At 42.6% G+C, this 24,557-nt stretch overlaps 1 protein-coding gene across 25 annotated transcripts in view; it reads right to left on the bottom strand.

Annotated features, from left to right (window-relative positions):
- Nucleotides 1-24,557, bottom strand: part of cacna1aa (calcium channel, voltage-dependent, P/Q type, alpha 1A subunit, a) — a 103,089-nt gene that overhangs the window by 9,865 nt on the left and 68,667 nt on the right. For 4 of the 25 annotated variants that reach the window (XM_078161516.1, XM_078161525.1, XM_078161531.1 and 1 more), the window contains 14 exons: nt 23,230-23,313; nt 20,384-20,386; nt 18,328-18,444; nt 18,069-18,134; nt 17,682-17,779; nt 17,095-17,245; nt 16,517-16,644; nt 15,008-15,104; nt 9,768-9,882; nt 9,115-9,222; nt 7,561-7,664; nt 5,225-5,340; nt 4,986-5,118; nt 1,082-1,195 (listed from right to left, as the gene is read on the bottom strand). In XM_078161516.1, coding sequence (XP_078017642.1) covers nt 1,082-1,195; nt 4,986-5,118; nt 5,225-5,340; nt 7,561-7,664; nt 9,115-9,222; nt 9,768-9,882; nt 15,008-15,104; nt 16,517-16,644; nt 17,095-17,245; nt 17,682-17,779; nt 18,069-18,134; nt 18,328-18,444; nt 20,384-20,386; nt 23,230-23,313 — 1,434 coding nt within the window. Of the gene's footprint in view, nt 1-1,081; nt 1,196-4,985; nt 5,119-5,224; nt 5,341-7,560; nt 7,665-9,114; nt 9,223-9,767; nt 9,883-13,943; nt 14,041-15,007; nt 15,105-16,516; nt 16,645-17,094; nt 17,246-17,681; nt 17,780-18,068; nt 18,135-18,327; nt 18,445-20,383; nt 20,387-23,229; nt 23,314-24,557 lie in introns of all 25 variants that reach the window. The other 21 variants (XM_078161536.1, XM_078161517.1, XM_078161527.1 and 18 more) reach the window with 12 other exon arrangements.

Genomic DNA, 24,557 nt, shown 5'->3' with positions numbered 1-24,557 from the left:
GAGAAACACTTACCACAGAGACTGGGGGTGGTTGGAGCCAAAATAGGGTTATATATATATAGACAAGTTCACCATGAAAATGCTAAACCAACTGCAACACGGTCACAACAGCGATGACGACAATCAGCAAGATACACACACAAATGGATATGCATACACACAAACACACCCACACTCAAACGGCGGACAACAAAGTGACAGAAACAGTGTGAATTTCAGGGCACAGAGAACAGTGAGAGCACAGAAAAACTGCTGTACACACACACACACACACACACACATATATACACGACACACAAACAAATGTAACACACACACACATCTGTAAAATGCAATATCATGCTGGTTCCAGTCCTGGATGAAAAAAAAAAGCCCCCAAAATTCAAAAAGAGTTCAGCACAAGCAAAACCTTTAACAGGAAGGAAGAGACAGTTTAGTAGAAAAACAACAAGAAAAGATAAATAAAGAGGGGGATATAATGGTGGGCAGAGAAGTGTGTAAACTGTATGTATGTGTGCACATTTGTATTTATAAATATGTTGTGCGCATATGACAACCAGAGCACTCACCAGGATATGAAACAATATAAAACGGATGAGTGTGTTCAATGGAAACGGGACAACCACAATTAAAAACCTCCATGCAGGTGGCAGAATGAGAGGAAGAGAGGACGACAACAGGAGAGGAAGAAAAAAAAGGAGCAGAAGGTCCCACTTTGCCTTGCTGTGGTCCTTTTGAATTCACGTTGGGAGCTCAACATTTCAGCAAAACATTTCCATGTTTTAGCCAGAAATATTGCCACGATAGCATATATTGTTTGATGGTAGTCACATTACTGGTGGTTCCTAGTATCTAAACATGTAACCTTTGTGCCCCAGTGTTCGAGGACTATTGTCATTTAGCAGGAATCCCTTTTGACCCTGTGCCAAACTTTCTCCAACATGGATTCGAGTAACCACAGCAATAAATCTTACGCAACAAGTCAGACCTTTGAGAATGTGATCTTATCGAACAGAGGAGATGAGGAACAGAGACGATGGGGGAAATAGAAAGAGAGTGGAAAGGTGAGAATGCTGCTCACTTGGTTGTCGCCTGGGAGGCGGGGCATGGAAGCGGCCCTGCCATGGCCTTCCATTGGTGGAAAGTGCTCAGTATCCGAGTAACCATCCTGCCCCATCTCTCTCATCTCTACCGTCTGAAAACAGAGCAGGAGAGCAGGAGATGCTGTGACGGCTGCCATGAAAACTGACAGGGAGTAGGGGGATAGGTGGGAAAGTTTGTTATCCAAAGAAAGCAGAGAATTGAGGGTCTCAGAGAGATAAAAATAGTCAGTGGGAGAATTTGGTGAGTGTGTGAGTGTGAGGAGGGATTTGTCTTTTTTTTGTTTCTTTTTTTAGTTTTAAATCGTGCGATGAATGAGGAAAAAAAGGAGTGTTTGGATCTTAAGATCGTGAGTATACTCCAAATAAAATCAAACCCAGTGTTCGCAAAGGCTGCTCTCAAAAATGGAGCATCAAGCAAATGTAAAGATTCTTTGTTGAATGGCACTGACGCCAGATGGAGGAGCTCATGAGTCGCAGCAGGGAGGGAACCCATGTGCAGCCCAAAGGGCATGTGAAGAACACAACTGATCCCATGACAGTGTTGGCCAGGTGCAGAAACTGATACACTGTATGCAGCAAACTTCGGCTGGTTGGTTTGCACACATTGTAGTTATCAAATCTAGATCCAGCATGTCGTTTTGGTGACAACAAGGCAAATGTTCCAGTGCAAATATGTCAAATTCTATTTTGTTTGGAGTATACCTGGAAAAGTTGAGATGAATCTGGCAGCTGGGGCTATTGGCTTGGCCTTGTCTTGCTTGGCCATACTTCGGTTTTTAACAGAAGCTTGGCACTTCTTTGTTTTCTCAGACCCTATTTTCCCACGTCCTTGTGTCTAAGAGACTAATGGGAACAACTATATTTGAAAGTAGTTCAGTTTTGAGCAAGAGCGGTCGATTCTTGCCGGCAATTGAGCACTGTCGATTCACATCCACTAAAAGTGTTTGATTTTGCCACTGACAGGCTCAGATTGTTATTCTCAGTGTCTGAGAACATTACGGAAATGATCCTGAAAGAGATAGACCTTTTTGTTTAACCAGAAACAGACCTGAAAGTATATTTTCACATCTAACTAGGTGAATTTATTTCAACTAAATCGCAGTTGAGGATTGCTGGAAGAGTAGAAAGATGATCCAAGACGGCTTTTTTGAGTTTTATTTTATCTCTGTTGACTTTGAATGAGGTGTATTTTTACAATGATAAAATTACAGTTTATTTAAATGGAGTCTGGTGGGTTTGTTTCTGGTTAAAAAAAGGACCTTACTCTTTAAAAAAGAGGTCAACCTCTGTAGGGACCCTTCCCATAATGTCAAACACAAACAATCTGAACCTGTCAATGGCAAAAACAAGCACTTTTAGTGGACATAAATTAACAGTCCTCAGTTGCCCACACAGATGACATTGGCTGCAGCAGTCTCACACAATACTGGACTAATTTCAGTAATTGTTGTTCTGATTAGTCACTTAGACACAAAAAAATGGGAAAACAGAGTCCAGTGCCTGCTCTTTCATTTCACTATTTCAGCATTCAATATTTAAAAACAATACATAATAAACTCTAAATTATGTAATGCCAGAAAAACTCTAAACCACTCGCAGCTGCTGCTTGCTGCTCAATGACTCCGTCTGTCATCACATTATTTGTATCTTAGTATTTGGGTGGTGTTTTCCTATGAAGGCATTTGTCATCTAATGTCTCCAGTTGTTGATGTTGCTGTATGATTTGCTTTGTCTCATCTAACTGCAGGTTGTCATTCAAACTTGTTTGAATGAAGCCGACAGCCACTCTCTTCTATCCGACTCCTGAGTTTAAACTTCTCCAGACCTCTGTTGATTGATATGGAGAAGTGGCTATGTCATGGGGCTGACTGATACAGAGACCTGTCAGGCCCTCCAGGAGGTCTACAAGCAGAGAGGTTTAACAGCATGATGACAGAGACATGAACCACTCTGAAAACAGAGGCAAGATAGACTCTGAATGAAATGTGGAGAACGTACGGCGAAGGATAAGTTCAGTAAGATAGAAAACACTGTGTGAAGAGACAGGTTTGAGAATGGGACTAATCAAAGAAAGGTTAACGCCATGTCAATGCTAACTGAAAAAGTCAAGGCAAGAGAGATCACAGAAGATGGAAATGACCTACTGAGCAGAAACAATATAGGCAACAAGGCAGTAAAGATGGGACAGCATGAGCTCTGAGCTTCTCTATTTTGTGACAAAGTGGCTTCAGGATACACAGCATGCCATCTACTGACAAGAGTACCCCCAACCATAAGCATAAGTTAACGTTGCTATTACTGACTGGACTGGAGAGGAGCGTAACAACATTAAACAAGAAGCAAATCAATGCCCTGACTAACAATAGGCTGCTGTATTCCTACTTTTGATGGACAGTCCACCCCCAAATCAAAAACACATTTCTTCCCAGTGTAGTATTATTTGCTACACTAGATTGTTTTGGCGTGAGTTGCTGAGTGCAGAGATGTCTGCCTTCTCTCAAACATTGTGAAACTGGATGGCATTCAGCTTGAAGCGCCAAAAAAATACATTTCAAAAAGTCAACAGCAATGTCTGTTTCCAGAAAACATGACCCTATTAACAGACTTTGTTTTGAGCAGTTTCATGTAGGAACTATTTTCTCTTTACCAAAAACAACACCTGCGAAATGTATCACTGCGCGGAAGGACGTGTGCATCTATTCACAGACAAAAAGCTTGATGTAAACATTAATGGCGTCCTCCGTGGCTAAGCTGTAATGTTAGCTAGCTCAGTGGTGCTACGCATACATTTATAAAAATAACTAGATACCGGGTGACAAGATGGCGTCTATTTATTCCAATAGAGTTGCCTGGTGCATACGCCAAAAAAGTTTCTAGCTTCCAGGTTTACATCCGCGCTATGCATCCCACTGAATACACGCAATAGTGTCTCTCCCACGGGCCCTGCTTGTGAGTTCCCAGAGACTTTACATTGTGATGATGTCACAGATTTTTAAATTACTTCTCTCAGCTCAAAGAAAGTTTTGCAAACATAGATCAAAAATTCATAATACGAAAAGTCATAACTGACCTTGTTTGGGGTGCAAGGTGTCCTGTCAACACTTTTACAGACGTCTCTTTTATAATGGTGAGTCTATGGGGAGTTTTTTTTTTTTTTTTTCCTGCAATACCGCAAGTAGCCACTGGGGAAAATTGGCTGCAAGGCTGAGCAGCATTCCTGACCTGGTGCAAGGTTAACTAGCAGCAGATGCACGTTTCCTCCTGTGCAGTGATGCGTTTGGCAGGTGTGGTTTATAAGAAAGAAAATGGTTCCTACATGAAACTGCTCACAACATGGTCTGATGATTATTCTAAGTTACCGTGTCATGATTTCTGGAAAGAGGCATTGCTGCTGTGTTTTTCAAATGATATATTTTGGCACTTTGAGCAACACAAGCTAGCATCCAGTTATTTCAGGCATTCGGCAGCTCACACCAAAACAATTTAGACTGATAAATAGTGTAGCATTTTTGATTTTGGGATGAACTGTCTCTTTAACCTCAGTTATAATGAAGGGGAACACAAACCTGATGCCCTTACGTCTTCATCTCATTCATGTAACACACAGAGGTTATAATTACTGCTTCCAGTGGAGATGGAGTAGCAATCCGTGACTGCATGGAGTTCATTTTACCATTTAACTGTCCTCAATTGTTCTTTGGGAGTTCATTTGGTAGCAATGACATGAAAGTAAAAACAAATGTTAAATGGACTGAGTGTTTGAGTTCCTGTCCACACAAACCTGGTGTGTGACAAAGATGTATTTCATGTGTATTGTGTGTGTGTGTGTGTGTGTGCTGTTAGGTGTGTGGTCCTGGGTGTGTGTTTGTATGAGCTTTCTACCTGAGAGTTGGTCATGCTTCCCAGGCCATCCTCAGGGTGTCCCTCAGGGCTCCAGCTGCCGACCTTCTGGGACATCTCCTGAGCACGAGCTGTCACCCATGACTGGCTTTCCGGGACCCCCCCCTCCACCGGCCTATGATACACACAAATACGCCGACACAGACGCATCTTCCTTTACTGATCTGCTTTCAACAAACCACCACCTGTAAAGTAAAACACGACGACCGCATCCAACTCACAGGCTGTTGACCGTCTCCGTTGTCTCAGGTGGAGGGAGGGCGTTGTTAAGTCCCGGACCCCCATCCTGGGCGGGGGAAGGTGGCTCCACGCGCTGAAACAGTAATGGCGTTCGATTCTGTGTGAGATATACAACATGGCCGTCGCCAGCTATCAGGCAGACTGACAGGGAAATGGAGGGAGAAGGGGCAGAGCAGGAAAAGAGGGGCATGTACAGAGGGGACTGTCGGCCAGGCAGAAGAGGTAATGGAAGAGGAATAAATGGGAGGGAGGGACTCTTGAGCAACAATGTCCAGCAGCTAGCAGGAGAAAGAGATGGGTGGACTCAGGGGCACTTTGAGACCTGGCAACCCTTTGAGGCGTCCAGGTGCAGGACTCTAACCTTAAAGTGCTTTATAGAGTCCAATAAGGAAGTGGAATTCACCCACTCAGTCTGGAGCTCAGGGCAGGATCATAGGGAATGATAGACAATCATTCTGGGTTTCATCTGATGATCACCTGTCATCTGATGACGGATATAAATACTTGAATGCTGAGGAAAATACATTTCCAGAAACACAGAAGAAAATGTTTTCACAGCAGGGGACGTCAAATATGAACTGATATAAAGGGGAGGAATAAAGGAAGGGCCTCGTTCAAAGGAGGGATGGAGGACATCATGGCAGATAAACACTGCAACAATCCTGTGGAGGGGAACATACAGCAGGTGAAATGCATGACGGACAATGCCACATTCATTGTCATTCATATATTGATCATTCACTTAAGAAGTTTCAACAGTACCTATCAACCTTTTGCAATTTCAAACAATTCTATACTTACACATGCAAGTGAGATGAAAAAAATAAAACGTTGTCAACTTTCATATTCAAAATTGTAACTGTTTTGCTGCCTCCACCTTTATTCAAATCCAAACTGGAGCAAAACCTCCATCTATGAGTGCACTAATTACAATATAATACACAACATGTAAAGCGCCCTTCACACTTTCACATTGTTGTGTGATGGTATCTGCACTACTGGCATAATTGGATCATGAAACACTGCACAGGTCTCTCACTGGGTGTTGCTACAACATATGGTGGCCCAGCTGAGACAGGCAGCAGCCTACAACTCGGCAAGTGGACTACGTAGAGGGGATGATGTACAGAATGTGTTGTGGGAGAGAAGTGGACTGAGTAAAACAATATGTCTGTGTCGAGTGTGGAGCACTCCGCTTGGAGAGGACTGCAAAGGACGGAGGTAGAGGAACAGTGTACGAGACAGCAAAAAGAGGATGAAGGACGTTTGATGTTTGAGAGACGTCTTAAGTGTCTTTACACATGCAATGAAATATCAGGTTGGCGAGCGTCCCCAAGCACTTCATATGTTTATGATCCGAGCTGGCTACATAAACCATTAACTTAACCATTAACTACATTATCTTCTGATCTCAATCACTACAATGAAATAAAGTGGTCAGCTCTAACACTGACCTGAAGGGTAGAGTGCAGCAATATCATAATGCAAATCTAACAGTCCAAGGTTACAGGCACGGGCGGTGGGGAGTGAGGAGGTATTGTATCTTCACAAGCAGCTGATACAGGAAAGAATCGAGCTCAGCAAGAGGACTCCGGTGATGTTCAGGCACGGGCACATTAGGGGCTGTGACAACACTTCAGTCTGCTTAAAGGTATACTACGCAGGAACTGTGTAGCTTTCTCCTGGATGCGTGCATCTTACAGTCTGTGCCTCGTCTCACCTGCAGGCTGTGCCCAGAGACGTCCCAAGCACAGACAAATACGATGAAAATAAGGCAGAGGGCAACGTCTCAGCAGATAAATACACTGCCACACACTTCTGGAGGGTTGTCAGTGAGTCTATGCATTTTTTTTTGAAATATCCTGCATAGTATACCTTTAAAACCAAACCCAGCAGACTCAATAATATTGACTGCTATATAACAGCAACTCCTTGGTATAAACTACTAAATCAGCATTTTAAATTTTGTATAAAGTATGCCTGAATGCTAAATTATCTTTGCATTTTAACATTCCTACAAAAGCAAGAAGTAACAAACTTTGTCCAGCAGATGGCAGCACTATTTTGGCTATTAGAGAAGAAGCATTGCATATAGGAGATAGGAGATTGCATTAGATCACTAAATGGTTGTGTTCAGCCCCTGTGTGCTCCTTTGAGGTGACAGAATTAGGACTCTTCCGTGGATTTGAGATTGTCACAGCCCAGGTTTGTATGAATGGGAGTACAGGCCCGCAGCCTTGATTTCAGTGCGTCAGTCTGCCTTTGACTTTAAAGGATTGGATGCAGCTAGAGTGCTATTTCCTTGAGACAGCAGTACCTGCTCATCACGAAGAGCCTGCGAGCGCTTGATCTTGCTCTGCCGGTAGTACTCCATGATCATCATAGCAGCGTAGATTTTCCCCACTGTCAGGTCTGTTGCTGCTGAGAGAATGACAAGTTACCCTGCAAGATTAGACCTTTTGGTATGGACCCTGAGCGCGAGGAATGGTAGAGAGGGGGTGAGGCATGCACACAAACAGAAAAAACATTACATACACACACACACAACATTGAGCAAATAGTCTTTTCACAGACAGATTGTTTTTTTTAACTGTGTCTTACTTTAGTTTAACTCTATGTAGCATTTATATTTGTCACAGGTAAAGTCTTGTAATCCAAGCATCTCATTGTGATATAGATCAAACAAAATTCAGTCGCTCCGAGAATCTGCAATCATGTGATCGCAAGAATCAACACAAATTGAACCAAGTCCTTAAAAATAAAATGAATCAAAATAAAATTTATGATATCTACACTGTTAATGAGTTCTTTGGACTTGGTTGCAAATGTAATGCTAAATAAACCATACACTTTGATAGCAAATCTCATGCATTTCACAAACTAAAGCAACTACTGTTTCATGCAACTAGTGCGTTAGCACCTGTGCATTTGTGCTCAGTGTAATAACACTAAAAGATATGCAGTATGTTTTATCAAGCACAGCCAGCCATCTAGTGCACAAAGCTGACCGCCCCTGAAGTGAAAAGACGTCTATAGAGAGTTGATCTATAGTGAGGCACCCTCTGATCTCAGGCACAGGGGTGGAGAAGTGTTGGGGTCCTAGAGTGGTGGTGGATTCATTCTGGTGAGTGTGGTTTTTGAGGGTGAAAGGAGAGGTGTTAGTGCAGCTCAGTCACCAGAAGAAAATGTAAGTATTGTACGTTTACGCAAAGTATGGATAGATTACATTTGTACGTTGCATGTCACTTGTCTCTGTTTCCACTGCGGATAGAGCCATGAAAAGCGGTTGTTATGTACCAGTCACTGCTGCATTTCCTGCAGGAACGATGCCTCGAAAAGCAGCTGTTTTTCTGACTGAGACATCGCTGGGTTTCCAAGTGGGATTGTGCCACAAAAAAACATAGGTATTTCAAGTCAAAACTTTTCCTAACCATTACCAAGTGGTTCTTGTGAATACACAAGACCAAATATTAACCACTATCATAATGAAATATAAAGTTCCAAAGTATCTGCTTTATCCATGGTTTGCAGAAACATTCAATGCCAACATTTATTTTGGTGATTGGGTTGGTTAGGGTGTTGTGCATCTACTTGTCCTGCCCCTGCCATGCAGCCTGTGCTTTGTCAGTGCTTGTGCTTGTTTTTGTTTTTCATGTTCAAACATTATGTCTTCATATATCTGAGGTATATGGGTGTGGATGTGAGGGAGTAATGTGCCAGCTGTATCAGAGGGTGCAGCAGTGAGGGAGACTGACTGAGAGAGAAGCGGTCCTCAGGTGGCGTGAAAAGAAACAACGTTGGAGCACTGGGCGGCACAGGGTGGCTGCATCCGAGCCACATTGTTGTGCCTGCACCACACTCTGCAACTTACACTTGTGCGGCGTAACCAGCAAATCCAGAGTCTTCTGGGAGAGGTTGGGCCAGATCGCCATCATCTCTTTTCTGAGCTCGGCGTCCATCTGGTGCTTGTCAATACCACCTAAACCAGATTCAACAAGCACGCGCATGCACATTCATACAGATACATACAGACGTATATGGATACACAAACATCCATGCCCAAGTACACACACAAATTCATACACATGAACATGCACACACAGAAATGCACATTAAGAAAGTTTAATCAGAAACATACAAGTGCACACAAGCCATTCATACCCATTCAGGTTGATACAGAGAAGGTATAAAAGAGGACATACAAACAAAGAGAAGATTTGTATTAGTGAGGTTAGAACTGCTGTGATAAAATCGTATTTGCATTGAAAAATGTACAAAGGTGATTCAGTTTACAAGCTGAAGTGACAGAGTCTCAACTCCACAGGATCTCAACCTTCAGCCTCACACAACATGCTACACACAGCATCTACTCCCACAGAAATCTCACTGTACTTAAGCTACAGAAGGAGAAGCATCAGGATGAGCTGAAGGTTTCAGGGCTCAGCACAGAAATAGCAGACTACGGGAGAGAGGAGAAGAAAGCATGTGAAAATTGGACCAGAGGAGGTAAGAAGGATTCCAAACCTTCCGTACCCTTGGCGATCTTGATATCCAGTGCCGTGCGGATCAAGGCCATGAGGGTGGAGTTGAAGTGGACCGTGTTGTCGTCGGCCACGGGAAGATCCATTCGGAGCAGTCTCTGTGGGAGAGCCAATTAGGGTGAGCGGTGAGAAAACGGGGAAGTAAATGGGCTGGCTTATGTGGAACCTCCAGGTGAAAGGGGGAGGGGTGTTGAGTTTTTTGGCAGGAGGGGGGAAGGGGGAGTGTGGAGAAGGGAGAAGGGAGAGGTTTGGGTAAAGGAGGATGAAGGAGCTGTGCATAGCAACTGTAGCAGGCTCTGACTCTGTCTGCCTGTAGCAAATGGCTCAGCTACTGTATTAAAATGGGCAAATTTGATATCCAGTGCAGCTGTGGCGGCAAATTCATATGCACGGATCCACACATATGAATCTGATGTCATATGAGAAAACCTGTGAGTGCAAAGGCATCAAATAAAAGCTTTTTTTTCATATATTAATTCATTTCAGAACCACAATGTTATCTATGTATGTGTGTTGGCATCCAAAAGGCCTCACAAGTTGGTTAAAATGGCAATCTTGAGCCTACAATGAAGAAAGAGAAGGACAGGCTAAGCAGCCGCTACTATTATCCAGAGCTCCCTCTAGGGGTTTGGAGGTTCACAGTGAAAACAACAGAGACCAGATGTTAAACCAATAAACCAAAAACAACCAAGGGGCCGATCTAAGGAAAGGGGAACACTTTGGTTTTCGTTTATTGGTTTAATCCTTTGTGGTTTTTGTTGGTTTGTAATTTAAACAGACAACACAAAGACACACACCAACTCACAGATGACAGAGTGACGTCCGTGTGTGTTTGGTGACAGAAGACGGCGACACCCCCAACATGCAGCATATCATGCCTCCCCCCCACATCCTGATTAAATGCCTCTCCTTTAATCCATCCATCAAAACTTTTTCTTTTTTAATCTCTACTCCCCCAAACCCTTCTTGCACATCCCACCCTCATGCGGCATGCGATGCACACGCAATATGCCTCTCAGGACAAGCAGCTGCGCAGCCGTACACAGAAAGCATCCTCTGTTGGCGACAGTAAAATGAGTTTGTGAGTTGTTGTAACGTGGCTGTTATTGAAGGGAATAAGAAAATTTGTAGACGATGGGGCTAGGCTGGAATAATAGAGCAACTAGCTCTATTGCTAATTATCTGATGTCTACTGTGTGAAAAATGGGCACAGACTTGGAGGGTTAATAGGTGAGAGAGAGCAGCATTCTGTGGAAAAAGAAATAAGGAGGAACAAAAAGTGGCGAGCATGGAAGTGTTGTTGTGGTGCAAAGATGCAAAATGATTGTTCAGGTGAACATAGTCCAGGTATATGTAGGGAATATGGGGTGGTAAGAAATATTTCTACGGCCAGAAAATAGATATAATAAGAGTTGAAAGGGAAAGCTTAAGGGAAAGAGATGATAGAAAAATAAAAATCAATAGGTTAATAGGTTATGAGCTGAAGCATGTAAAGAGAAGAAGTGACCAAAAATAGACAAAACTATGCAAAGAAACATCACCACACTTAGTTGGCTGTGTCTGTAAGAAAGCGGTCCTGCCTGAAGGCTCTGCTGTCTCTCTTCAGGACAGAGAAGATCAAAGTTTAAAAGCAGTGGAGCTAGATGGGTCATTGTTCTGTGGACTGGTCGGAAAGTCAAAGGTAAGGTTTGGATTTCTCTCATTGGCAAGGTGCTGAGGGAAACGGGAGGTGAGGAATAAACAGACAATCTGGAAAATTCTTCCAGTAATAAATATCAAGGGGCATATTGAGATGTTAGGGAAGTTTTGCCAAACCCATGCATGTAGAGCATGTTAGGTTGTTGAGCAGGGGGGGGCTGAGGGTCTACTTTTTAGTTCAGGGAGGAGGCTTTTAGGAAAAAAAAGTCTGAGGGAAAAACCAAAAAGATGAGGAGAGAAATAGAGAATCCAATGTGAGGTTGGGGTTAAAAATAAAAACATGATAAAGAGACAGAGTTAGAGGTGCAAAAACCTGGGTCAAATAACACATTTTCATTTTCCTTATTAGTGTAGTCCAGTAGGCATCACAACCCTCGTTTCCACCACTTAGAACGCTTATGTTTTGCATTTCCATTATATTAAGTTGTGGATGGTACCAACAGAACCGCTCCATTCCACCCAGTTCACTGACTAGAAACTAAAAGGTGGAGCTAGAAACACTTAATGAGTCAAGAGTAAACTGTCACTCTTTCTTGACTCTCGAAGAAAGAACACGAAACATTTGACGTCCCCCACTGTGTCTGTTTACTGAGTCGGGTCTCCTGTGTCACGCTGGATTTGATGTCACGCTACTTACGTGGTTGACGCAGCTAGTAACAATGCAACCTACATTTAAAGCCTTCTTTACACATGCATTGCAAACCTGGAATCTTGTAGACTCAGACGAGCTATATGTGAGAACGCAAATGTCCGAATCAGTTGGATCGAACATTAAACGGGCTTCAGCCTGCCGGCTCCCTAAAGACTGCAACGAAAATGTCTAGTTGGAGAGACAATGAGATTGTGGAACTTCTGTCAGTAAGGCCTGGAGCCAAAATCGTGACTGCGGTGTAATCCGCATCATGCCCTGCCTTCTGCACGCTCTACCCTGGCACCACTTCTCGCCTGAACCAAATGGAGTATTTCCAGTAGGCGAGAACGCTTCTTTGAGTTCTGTCTGCCGAGGAAACACAAAACAAATCTAGGGTTTACGGACACATCTGTACATAGTACAAACGGGTTCTAAGGGTACTATACCTAAAGCATTTGGTGGAAACGTGGCTATAGATGGAGATTTCTTAGAATATAAATGCAAGTTAGCCTAAAAAAATTTTTTGACTGACGACCTCCTCGTATTTAAGCCCAATCCTTGTGGAACCATCAGTTGTACAAAATGTCGGTGCTATTTGCCCCAGGTCTGCAGGAGAAGGAGAGGGGAGTTGGATAAAGCAATGGTTAGCGATGGAATGATCTCCTGTGCCTACAGGCTGTTTGGCCGGCTGCCCCCTGAGGCTCACAGTGATCTGCCAATGATGTTTCATGAGACTGTCACGGTAATCACAAGAGATGTTACAGGAACATGTAGTGACACAAAGGTAAATTTCGTTGTTATCATTCTGTGTATTTCTATTCAGATAACAATTAGTGTGAGGTTAATTGTGTCTGTGTTGATCATATGACACACAGAGGTCTGTGCGTGGGGTTGGTGGTTATCGGCCATGCAGAAGGCAGGTGAGGGTGTGTATATGTGTGGGGAGGGGAGCAATATGCAGAGATGAGGGGGGCTGGAAACAGAATAGAACTGCATTGACGACAGAACCAAAGGACAAAGAGAAGATTGGACTTGCAGATAGAAAAGGCTGCTTGGGGGCTTGGAGCTGCTACATGAAGGGTGACAGAAAAAGAACTGCTTCTGTATGGCAACCAAAGGCTCTCTGAGGAAAACACATCACTGAGACAAGCCCTTCTGCTCTCTCTACCATTAAAAATAACGGATCATATCTATGTGTAGGTTGATATGACCTAGTTCTGTGTGTGTTTGTGTGCATGTGTGTCTACCCCATCCACAGGGTGGAACGAGTCAGAGGACGTAAGTCTAGCGGACCTTCCAAGCCCTGCTGCACACGCATGTTCCTGTGTAAGAGTATGTGTGTCTACATATATTAAATGTTTGTCTAATTAATTAATATCTTCAATGATTTTTGTACTTAGATGTTTAAATATTTGCATTCATGTTTACTCTAGCTACCATGAGTTTATTTACGTTTATTCTATTGATTATGATGCGTATGGCTTTTGCATGTTTGTGTAGGTGAGTTTGTGTGTCCATCGTGCACGGTGCAAACGAGCTGAGAAGGTCCCTCTTTTCGTCCCCTCCTGTGGATACACACCCCAGCCTGACTCTCATCCTAATTGTCTTGCTACCTCCGCCCGCCAATCCCACACCACCACACAACGCCACAACACCGACCAGCCCACCCCCACTTTCCACGAAAAGAAACAGAAACAGAACTAAAGAAACAACGACACTAAAGTTTACACCACGTTGAGCGCTTAAAAATCCCTGGCCCCTCCCTCCTGGACCCGCCCCCACCCCCGGACACCCGTAGGAGACTCGGGTGAAGATGTGGTCCTTTCTGACCTTGTAGGCCACCCGTGCCGGACACCTCTTCCCGAGGCCTAGTGGGGGGCACATGTGCCTCAGCATGTCATACATTTCCCTGCAACTGATCCTGCCACTGCATCATCAGCCAGTGCCATCACCCCGTTAACAAAAAAGGGAGAGATGGAGATATTGAGAAGAGGGGAGGAAGTGGGAGAAAAATAGATGTAGTAAGAGAGAGATTGAGGAGACAATTGATCAGAGGGTAGAGTTAAAAAGAGAGGAGGAGGAAAGGGGAGAAAGAAAGAGAAAAGGACCAAAACAAAATAAAAGAACAAAACAACAGGAAGACAAGGTTATTGGGCTGATTCAGAGAGACGGTGGCCGTGTGGCTTCTCTATGAGCTACAGTACTCTCTAACAGATCGTCATAAAGAGAGGGAATAAACGGGAGAGGGAAGGGAGACAACAGGAGGAAGATCAGGATTGGAATTTGAGAAATAAATGTTCTCTTGTCGTATCAGGAGACAATTCTGTGTAAGCAGGACAAAGGCATGTATATAAACGTGTGTGTATGTGTGTGTGTGTGTGTGATTGTGAGTGTATGCACAGAAGAGCAGGGCAGAGCTTGACAGCAGGCACCAAGCTGCTGCTGCTCGGACGAGGAGGGAGGGGAGGAGGAGGAGGAAGGGGTGTCAATGCAGTTTCTGTCTTTCCCCCCAACCCCCAAAAAACCAAGAACAATGCAACACTACAGTGGGCGACCGTAGCTTGCTACATTATAGCCATGGCTCCACAGCAAGCAAAAGAAAAGAATATTCAGAAAAGAATACATATATATATATAAAAAAAATGATTTACAAAGAGATAAAACGTCTTAATGTGGATTTTTTTTCCATTTCACTGAGTGCATTTCACATGCTTCTCTGGGTGTCTGCATTGTCCCGCACATTCTCTCAGCAGTTCAGAATGCAAGTCGATAATGGTGGAAAAGAAGTTGTAAAATTGAAATGAAAAAAGAAAACAAAAGCGGCATTCACTCCATTCCTGGATGCTGTGGCTAGCAAGTGTGGTTGAGAGATTTTGTTTGAATGGAAGTCAAACCTTGCAGGCCACCCTATGGGGGCATTTCTTGCCTAAGCCGAGAGGCGGGTCGATAACTCGTAATAAACTGTACATGTCCTTATAATGAATGCGCCCGCTGCAAGAAGAATACAGGGGAGTTAAGAAACACACGCGTACACACAGGAGAACACACACACACACACACACACCCAGAGAGAAGAGAGAACATTGGGAGGAAGAGCACAAGATTGACAAGTACACAGTATCTGAAAATACTTTACAACATGTTTACGGTAAATAACAGACTCTGTAGACACATCTGCACCTGAATGCACCTTTGCAAACTCTACACACACATTGTTAAATGTGGTCATTAGTTTCACTTTTTCAAAATATGCCTCCTTTATTCTGTTTTTTTTCTTTCTCTTACTCCTCGCCCTTAGTTCAACAGCCCTTTCCTTCCTCTCTCCATCCAACCCCTAACTGGATGTCTGCACAATGTAATTAAGGAGTTGCAAGCAGAGTAGAAAAGCATGTGCTTGGTAAACAGCTAAATGCTTAATAACTGCTTGTGGTGTGCAGATTCCCTCCCTCTTAAATATGTGTTTAATGCCAGCCAAGTATCTTTGTTCCCTGTCTTCTGATTCCTGCGCAGTGGTGTTCGTGTCACAGTCAGTAAGGTGGGGTTGGAAATAGCGTGTTAGTTTCGAGGAGGAGAATGTTCCTAACATTTTACACATTTCTAAAACACTGTGTGATGGTTTCTAAGCTATTGAGTTTAGCCTTTGATAACCTGCAGTCAACCTAGTCTTGTATTCATCTTTCCTGTACATTTCATTCTCTTATTTCCTCTTGCTTTACTTTTCCTTTACACTTTCCCTGTTGAGTCCATGTGCAGTCTACAGGACAGCATAAGGGCAACACACAGGCACTGGAATACAGATACCATGATATGTAGCATGTCTACAGTCGACATTTAGACTACAGAGTTGGACAAGGGAGCTTTGTTTGAAGTGTAGACGTTGCCACAGTATTTTATTATTTTTTTTTTTTTTTTTTTGTAGTATGCAGATTCCAGAAGAGGGAAAGGTTTGGGAAGGCATGGGAGGTATTTCAGGACAGTTTACAGAAAAGAGGAGGAATGGGAGGAGGAGAGGGGTTGTACGGTGTGAGAGAGATAACCAGATGCCCGATGAGGTTATGCTCAAATCCGTTACAGCCCCCTTGCAGCTCTTTTGCTAGAAAATTCTGTTCTATTAGTTGACACTTGTGCTTTGTTCATTTCTTGTGTCTATTTCAAGACCATTTCAAACACCTTGTTATGATGTTTTACAAAATCAAAATAATATAATAAAACAAGCATAAGAAATGTACAGGTCTTAAGTAATGACTTACGACTGGTGCAAATACAACCAGCGATGTGAGTACATTTATGGATATAAGTTCTGTTTTCACATTAACTAATCATGAAGTATGGTGCCAGTGTCAAGGCCTGCCAAATTACTGTTGTGTGTATGTGCATGTGAGTGTGCGCACATTACCACTCACCAAGCTGCAGGATCATACTCGGCCCATATCCTGACATACTCATCCAGGTGGTGAGGTCCCAGAATGGATGAATCTCTCGTCAGGTACTCAAAGTTGTCCATGATGACGGCTACGAACAGATTCAGCATCTACACACGATCACACACAAGTAGGAAAATGAAACAGAACATTTTAATGGAAGAGCACCAGAAATGTGTTAAGTCACCTGACTATTGATGAATTACTGATTTCCTTTCGAAGCTGTAGCTAAGAGCTGCAGAACAACCTGAGACACTGAAGAAGGGCATATTCAGTCAGTTCTTTGTTTAGATTAAAGACAAAATGAAAGTGGGACTTTCCCATCTGGACTCCTGGGATATGGAATACCTTGCTAGAGGACGATATGCTGACATAACAGGATTTTCTCATAAAGCACAATATTTTCCTGCAGGATTTTATTGTATATACCTTTCTATAAAATCTGATCCATGGGGCACGTAATGCATAATTGATATGTTTTATGCTTTCTGAACGGTACTAGATCATAAAATAGAGACAGGGTGCAAATGAAGGTATTGGATTATGTATTACGTACTCACCAAGAATGAACAGAAGAAGATGAAGGAGACAAAGTAGAGGTAAGCAAACTGGCTGCCACACTCTGGCTCTGTGTTCCCTGACAGGGGGTCGCAGTCCTTGTTCCCGAGGCATGACAGCATGATCTCGTGCCACGCCTCTCCTGTTGCACTCCTAATACACACAAACACTTGCATTGATTTACGAAGGATTTGGAGTGTGCAATCTGCTAGGTTTAAGATGGTAACTCAAAAATCCTATGATTTGTAAATAAATTAGGGATGTCACAAGAACTCATATTTCAGTGCCAAATCGATGCTAAAAATCTCATGAATACACATAGACTGGTACTTTGTGTTTGAGTTGGATCATCAGGAATTAATGATAAAATTTAAATCAAATTCAACTTCGTGTTTTTAATAAAGGAACTTTTGTTTAAGCAAATAGGATTTAGGTTTTTATCTCTGGCTGTTTACCATGGTACTGAAATGGGTACTGAGAATCATAGAATTTCACTGGTATTGGTTATGATGACTAAATTCATGGTATCGTGACATGTCTAGTATATATACAGATTCACGCGCACACACACGTTCACACACACAAGCACCTGAATAGCAGCATGAGAGCCTGTATGAAGGTCCTGAAGTTGTTGTGCTGGTTGATGGCACTCTCTCCGTCTTCTTCAATAGCGATATTCCCAAAAAGCTGTTGAATGCAGTCAAACTGTTAACACTGAAAACCAGACTGTAGTTGCTCGTCAGTGACCTTTCTTTGCCTCTAAAGAAGAGTCACAATCTAAATCCTTTAAAGCACACATGCCACTTTCATAGTCATCCTCCTCCTCCCGTTATGCACCAAATCCTTAATGACCATTATCATCATCCTCATCCATCTTCTGTACATCATCCTCCTCCTCCACATCATTATCCTACTAAATATATTTAATGCATCCCAAAAGCACTTTAGAAATTTTTAGGTTGAGGCTCTCACCCACCTGCATTCCAATGATGGCGTAAATGAAGAACAGCATGGCAATGAGGAGGCAGACATAAGGCAGTGCCTGAGGAGAGACACATTCATCGTTTGGTTGTACGCTGGATACATATGAGAGCACTGAGCGTGGTATATGAGGCTGCATTTAGGCATTGTCTTTATGTATATGCACAGTATTGGATGTATGTATTTCTATATAATCTACAAATGTGAATGCGTATGATTTCTGTGCGTGTTATGCTGTATAATTGGGTGTAAACCTTGAAGGACTGAACGAAGGTCCAAAGCAAGATGCGGATGGTTTCGCCCTGCCTCAGCAGCTTGATGAGACGAGCTGCCCTGAACAGCCTCAGGAAACTTAGGTTGATGAAATTATTCTAGAGTACAGCCACAACATGACCAGAGAGAAAGAGAAAGAGAGACAGAGAGAGGAGGGTGTAGAGAGGATTAGGATTGAAAGTTGAAGATAAGAATGTGAAGATAAAGGGGAAAGGAAACAATAGAGAAAGGTGAAAGAAGGGGGAAAGGAGTATAGAAGGATTTGGGGTTGGAATAAAGGGAAGAGTAGTTAGTCGTAGTGCAAAGTGTGCAAACAATCTTTGTTAGACATACCAAAACATAAAAAAATTAAGAGGAAAAACAGTCAAATCCAAACTGAGGGAGATTCAAACTCAAAACAAATAAAAGAATCAGGAGCCAAACAAGTCAAAGCAAACCAAACTCAAATCAGCAAGGCTCCAACAAGCTTTTCATATCCAATAAGTAAGACAAAACCAAACAACACAAGGGAAAGGAAATCATCCAAATCTAACTAGTTTCATCCAATTGGGTTACGTAGTAGTAATTGTGGTAGGAATGGTGAGTAGTTAAAAGTGCAGGGATGTCAGGACGTTTCCTTGGAAAGACAACCAAATGCACTAATTCTCTCAAGGCAAAGTATGCAGTATTTCAAAATGAAGCAAGCCCACAGCATGCAGATGTGCACCAACACAAGGCAAACTGATAAAGCTAACGGCAGCCGATGCACCATCTAGTAGGATTGGCTGCTAATGTCCTGTGACATTCTCTGTAGGGATGTCACAGACAAATAAGAGCAAGAGGGTGGCTGAAGGACCAAATAAGGTCATTATATCTTCAGTCACTTTCTTTAAAGGAGCAGTGTGTAGGATTTAGTGACATCTAGTGGTGAGGATTGCAGACTGCAGCTGAAACTTCTCCAGTGTGCCAAGAGTAAACTCCCAGGTTTTATAGAGGAGCTGAGTTATTAATCTGACAAGGGGATTAAAACTGGTCATAAAAAAATTAATAAAGCAGTTGTGCGTTACAAATTAGTTTTCTGAAGCTGATTGGCTCATAGAGGGGAGTGCTAACTACAGTGGCCAACGCAAAAGCACAAATGGCTCTACCTAGAGCCAGCGTTTGGTTTGTCTGACATTTCCAGGTGACTATACACTAAAGAAAACACATTTATTATATCATAATCCACTATATCCACTATATCCCCCTTAATCCTACACACTGAACCTTTAAGTTCGTATATTAGTCTCACTAGTATGATTATGGTCCCTAAAAACTGTGTTTCTATGTGTTGGTTAAAACTGATTTTCAATGGAAAGTTTATTAGTTTTATTTTTATCTTTTACTTCCAAATTATTATAATCCATTTATGTGAAATCTGTAATACAGAGTTCGTCATCTATGTATCACAGTAAACAACAAAAGAGTCCAGTTGAGAGTGAGACTTGAAGTGCTCAAAAGGGACTGGCAGCAGGCACATGCAGGTTTCATCTACAATACTGGATGTATTACATCGCAATGTGTGTATGTGTGTGTGTGTGTTGTGAAAATAAAGGGTTCCGGCCAGAGACATGCAAGGGGCAGCATGCATCACTTGTTCTCTCTGCCACGGGCAAAGCTTTGGATTCACTCTGTTGCTACTGGAAACACTCTCCCAGTCACTGTCATATGTGTGGGTGTGTGCGTGTCTATGTATGCGCATACAATGAATGGCTAATCTCAATGGATAGATGTAGCGATCTATTCCAGTTTACACAATCCGATCCTTTACAGACTGAACAGTAGAGGATGTACAGTGTGGGCAGGATTTACCACTGAATAAAATATATGTATTTATACAGTGACCGGTAGAGAGGTTAGAAAACTTGGCAACAAATGAAAATTCTACAAATTTAGAGCTCACTCAGATTTGAGGGTTCTGTGTGTTGGGGGAGTCAAGCAAGACATGCACATATCACATAGGCTGGGATGCAGTTAAAACGGATGCAATAAAAATAAGATCTCCAAAAAATTACAAACCATCTACATGTGGATGTTGCAGACATATGGTTTATAGCAGCAAATTTTTGGATTTTTGGTTGGTTCGAAGAACAACCAGAGAGATTGACCAAGCCAGTTGTCATGGGTGGACACAGAGGATTCATAGTGCATTTTGATTGGGTGGAATCGCAGGAAGTAGTAGGTGTTGGGGGGGAGAAAGGGAATTGGAGTAGATTACAGTAGATCGTCGTTAAGTTTGTGGACGATTTAAAGAAAGCATGTAAAAAGATAAAAACAAGAAAGAAATCAAGAGTCATTACAGAGACAAGTTAACACAGAAGCAGCTTTTGGTCTGCACATTTTGTGAATTCACAGAGCAGGGGTACCAAGGATCGAGGCAGCACGGGATTGTAAGGGTTCTTAATTAATAAATATGACTGTATACCAATATGAAGACCAATCAGTCAGAGAAATATTTAACAGAATCTGGCTGGACCATCAATTAAACCTCAAGAGGGCTTCAATCATTGGTATCCCTTGCTTCCTCAAACAGAACTGGTTGGTGAAGTGTCAAGGTTACAGAGCTTGATGATGGCTGTTAAGCTCTTGAATATGGTCTAGTGAACACTATACAAATTTGACTTTGTGTGTTCACATAGAACAGAGAACAAATCTTTCATCTCCTGTTATTCACATGGGTTATTTACTCCAAACAGCCACTGTACCAACTGTTTAGATGTTAGCTCTGATCCAGTAAACAAGCATTTTTCCTTTCACCTTTGTATATTCATGAAATAGATTTATAAAACCCCAGGATAAGCGTGATATTTTTTCCCCCCAGTCGAAATATTTCCAACGTGAATGGACGCCCTAGTTAGCGCTGCCCTAAGCAAATTTGTACAGGCTTCAATAGAAGTGAATGGGAAACTGAGAGAATATTTGTAGGATGGTAGTTAAATGCAATCTCGGAACCCTTCTGCTGTCAGCCCAACGGCATAAACCTCTGGGTGCAACAATCAGTATTTTGGGGATTCCAGCCTAGCCAGCGAATATCTGGGCCAAGACATCCTCTTCCCTGCGCCGCTCATTTTAGCTACTTTCTATAAACAGATATCTGTATATGAATTAAGACAAATAAAAGAAAAGGCTAGTAAAGACGAAAGTCGATGGGTTTCAAGACTGCACTTTACCCAATGCGTTACGCCTCTCCACATGGACTGTCTACCTGACACTCAATACTATTCAAAGTACAATTGAACTATGAATGGAAACCAGAACGCCTCAGATACCAAAATCTTTCTCCCCTACCTACAGATTCTGCATCCATATGCATTATCTGTTTATAGAGATGAAGTGTAATCTGACCATTTGCGTCCTCACGTTGACTGTATGTAATCATGTCACATCTTAAATCTTTTCATGTTCTGTCTGAACACACCTTTATAGTCATTTTCAAATAAGAAAAAGTTTCAAAAATGACACTTTCCCCCAGATGCATGCATTTTCACATAGCACACCTATAAACAGATTCATGGCCAGGTGCTACCTGGTTTGTGTTTAGGGCTTAATAGGTAAGGGGCTGTACACATGCTGCGTTTTTTTTGCATGCTCAGATTCTTTGTTTTCAAATGAGGCACGCTCAAACACTGTCGCTACGCGCACACTTTCCCGAGCACCTATTTTTCAGGGCATGATGGCTACGCTCTGAGATAAACAGAGTTCAACTTTTGGAACGCAGCAGCACGCACCGCATGTCATGTGACAAGGAACAACCAATCACTGCAGACAGATATCTTTCCCTTCTTCGGTATATATCAGTCTGTGGTAAATATGTAAGAATTGATAATTTTGGTGCAGAGCTGCCAGAGCTTTACATCTGTCCCACACACATTAGCCCACGCACATTAGGCCGATACACACGCCTGCAAGAAGATCAGCTCTGCACTCAGGATTTCAGGTAAATATGCTACGATACAGTACTTGTTAAGGTTGCTTAGCAACCTCAGACGCAACCTACCGCCGCACTCTTGAAAGCTGGCTCAAAAAAGGCACAAAAGTAGTGCCCAGGCGGCTAAAGATGTGGCATGTGTACGGCCCCTAAGGCTACCTCAGGGAACTACTCTGGACGTCTGATACTGGGAAAGAACAGCTGAAACAAGTGAGTGTAATTGTTACGTAAAACTCTTAAATGAACCAGCATGTTTTTTATGTGATGATGGGTGTCACTATATTAGAGCATCTCACCTTCGCTGGCTCAAAGCAATTTAGTGCACTGTGTAGAAACAATGTGACGCTAACACTAATCTAGTGAATCAGACCACTCCCTCTTAGCTATGATGTTTGAACTGTTTGTGGTCTAATGGACCTTCAAGATTTCAGCTGTAGTTACTAACAGATGTCCCATGCAACTGCAAACCTTCACTGGTCAACTTGAGATGCGATCTGATCATTTCAATAGCATTTATGTTGCTTGCAGAAGCTGTGCGCTGGCTCGCTACAGAGCGTCAGCATGCTTCCCGCCTTGCTGTCAGTGGCTCAGTGCTGCCTAGCTGGAGTCTGGTCTCTTCTCGTCCCACCAACTGGGACAATTATATAAGACTTTCAAGAGATGTTCATGCATGACTGAGCAATGCAACACTCAACAGTAGCCTCTAACTCATGGTCTCCTCTAACTCCTTGTCTTGTCTACTGTATGTGCTTTAGACAATGTGACAGATGTGAAAGTCCATAGACACATGCTGACGCTCACCTAACAAATAGTCATACGAGTTCAACAAACATTGCTAATACAATATAATGTCTGTCTGTTTACAGTTTTGACTCCTCCTTGTAGATATCTCAAACATACTGATATACACACAAATGCCTCAGATCCTGCTACTTACCCCGAGCTCGGTAACCAGGATGTCAGTAATGCTGCCCAGAACTGTCACACAGTCAAAAATATTCCAGGCATCTTTAAAATAATTCTGTGAACGGGACAAGAGAGAGACAAAAGGAGAGAGGAAAGAGGGAATATGAGGTAGAAATAGGGAAGGCAAGAAGGTGATGAGGTGACGTGCGGAGAGTGAGGCAGTTAAATGTTGAAGGACATGGGATAGATATGAAAATAGATCAAATATTGACAGAGAAATGGGCGATGCAATGAGATAGTGAAAACGATGCAGATAGAGAATGAGATGTACAGAGTGAGACAGAGAGAGAATAAAAGTCAGACAGAAAGAGAACAAGAAAGTGGAAAAAAAAAAAGGCATGTCAGTGTCCGACAGGAACAGGAAAGAAATCAGATAAGACAAATGGACCATCAGTGACGGCACGTTGGATGGATGCCAACAGACAAGCTAGGGACAACTTGTACTGCATCAGAACACTACACCGGCCATCAAACATCACATACTGTAATATCGCTGTACATCATAAACTAAACCGACACAAAGTCAGACTGAATTCTGTCTAGTTTCAAATATGCTCGTAAAAGGGGTATCGCATCCTTCTCCTATGTGTAATTCCCTCCATCTGTGCAAACACATTCATCCACAGATATACATAATTACACATTTTTAAAATTTTCCCTTTAAAAGTAGAGCATCTCAAAGAGGAACAGGCACAGTGAAGAACAAACTGTGATGAGCAAGGTCTGCCTCTTTTGCTCTCCTACATATTGCCTGCAGCCAAAGTGTGCATTAGACAAGTGGAGGGACATGGAGGGAGCAAGGGAGGCGGCTATTAAAATAAACCACCTTGACAAACACACACACACACACGGACGTCTCTGAGGCCCACTGTTATTTGTGTGTATTATTATGCATGCTGTGTGTTTGAGTGCGCTCTCCCAGATTCAAATCCTATCCTGTTTAATCTCCACCCTCTCTGTAATCTCTGCTTCTTCTTTTTTTTTACCGCCTATCTGTCACTCACTCTCGTTCCTCTAATTACTGTAGCACTGTTACCCCTCTGCCCGGTATCTCCTCCCAAAATACATCCCCAAACCATCTTATATCCATTTCTTCCTCATCTGCCTCCCTACCTTTCCTCTGCAGCTCCAGTAACTGCATACTTTACTGCTGACTTGTGGCAGTTTGCATCTTTGCTTTTACCTTTAACAGCTCATCTCTTCCCCACAGTTTCTCCTTAACTATGTGAGCAATAATGCACGACAGACAATGTGTCCCAGTGTGACTAAATAATGGATGGACTGTGATGAAGACCTCGA

This window comes from Epinephelus lanceolatus, chromosome 18, assembly GCF_041903045.1.
Source record: "Epinephelus lanceolatus isolate andai-2023 chromosome 18, ASM4190304v1, whole genome shotgun sequence".
NCBI classification, from domain to species: domain Eukaryota; kingdom Metazoa; phylum Chordata; class Actinopteri; order Perciformes; family Serranidae; genus Epinephelus; species Epinephelus lanceolatus.
Note: the sequence above shows the minus strand (reverse complement) of the source record. Positions and strands in the feature narration are given on the sequence as shown.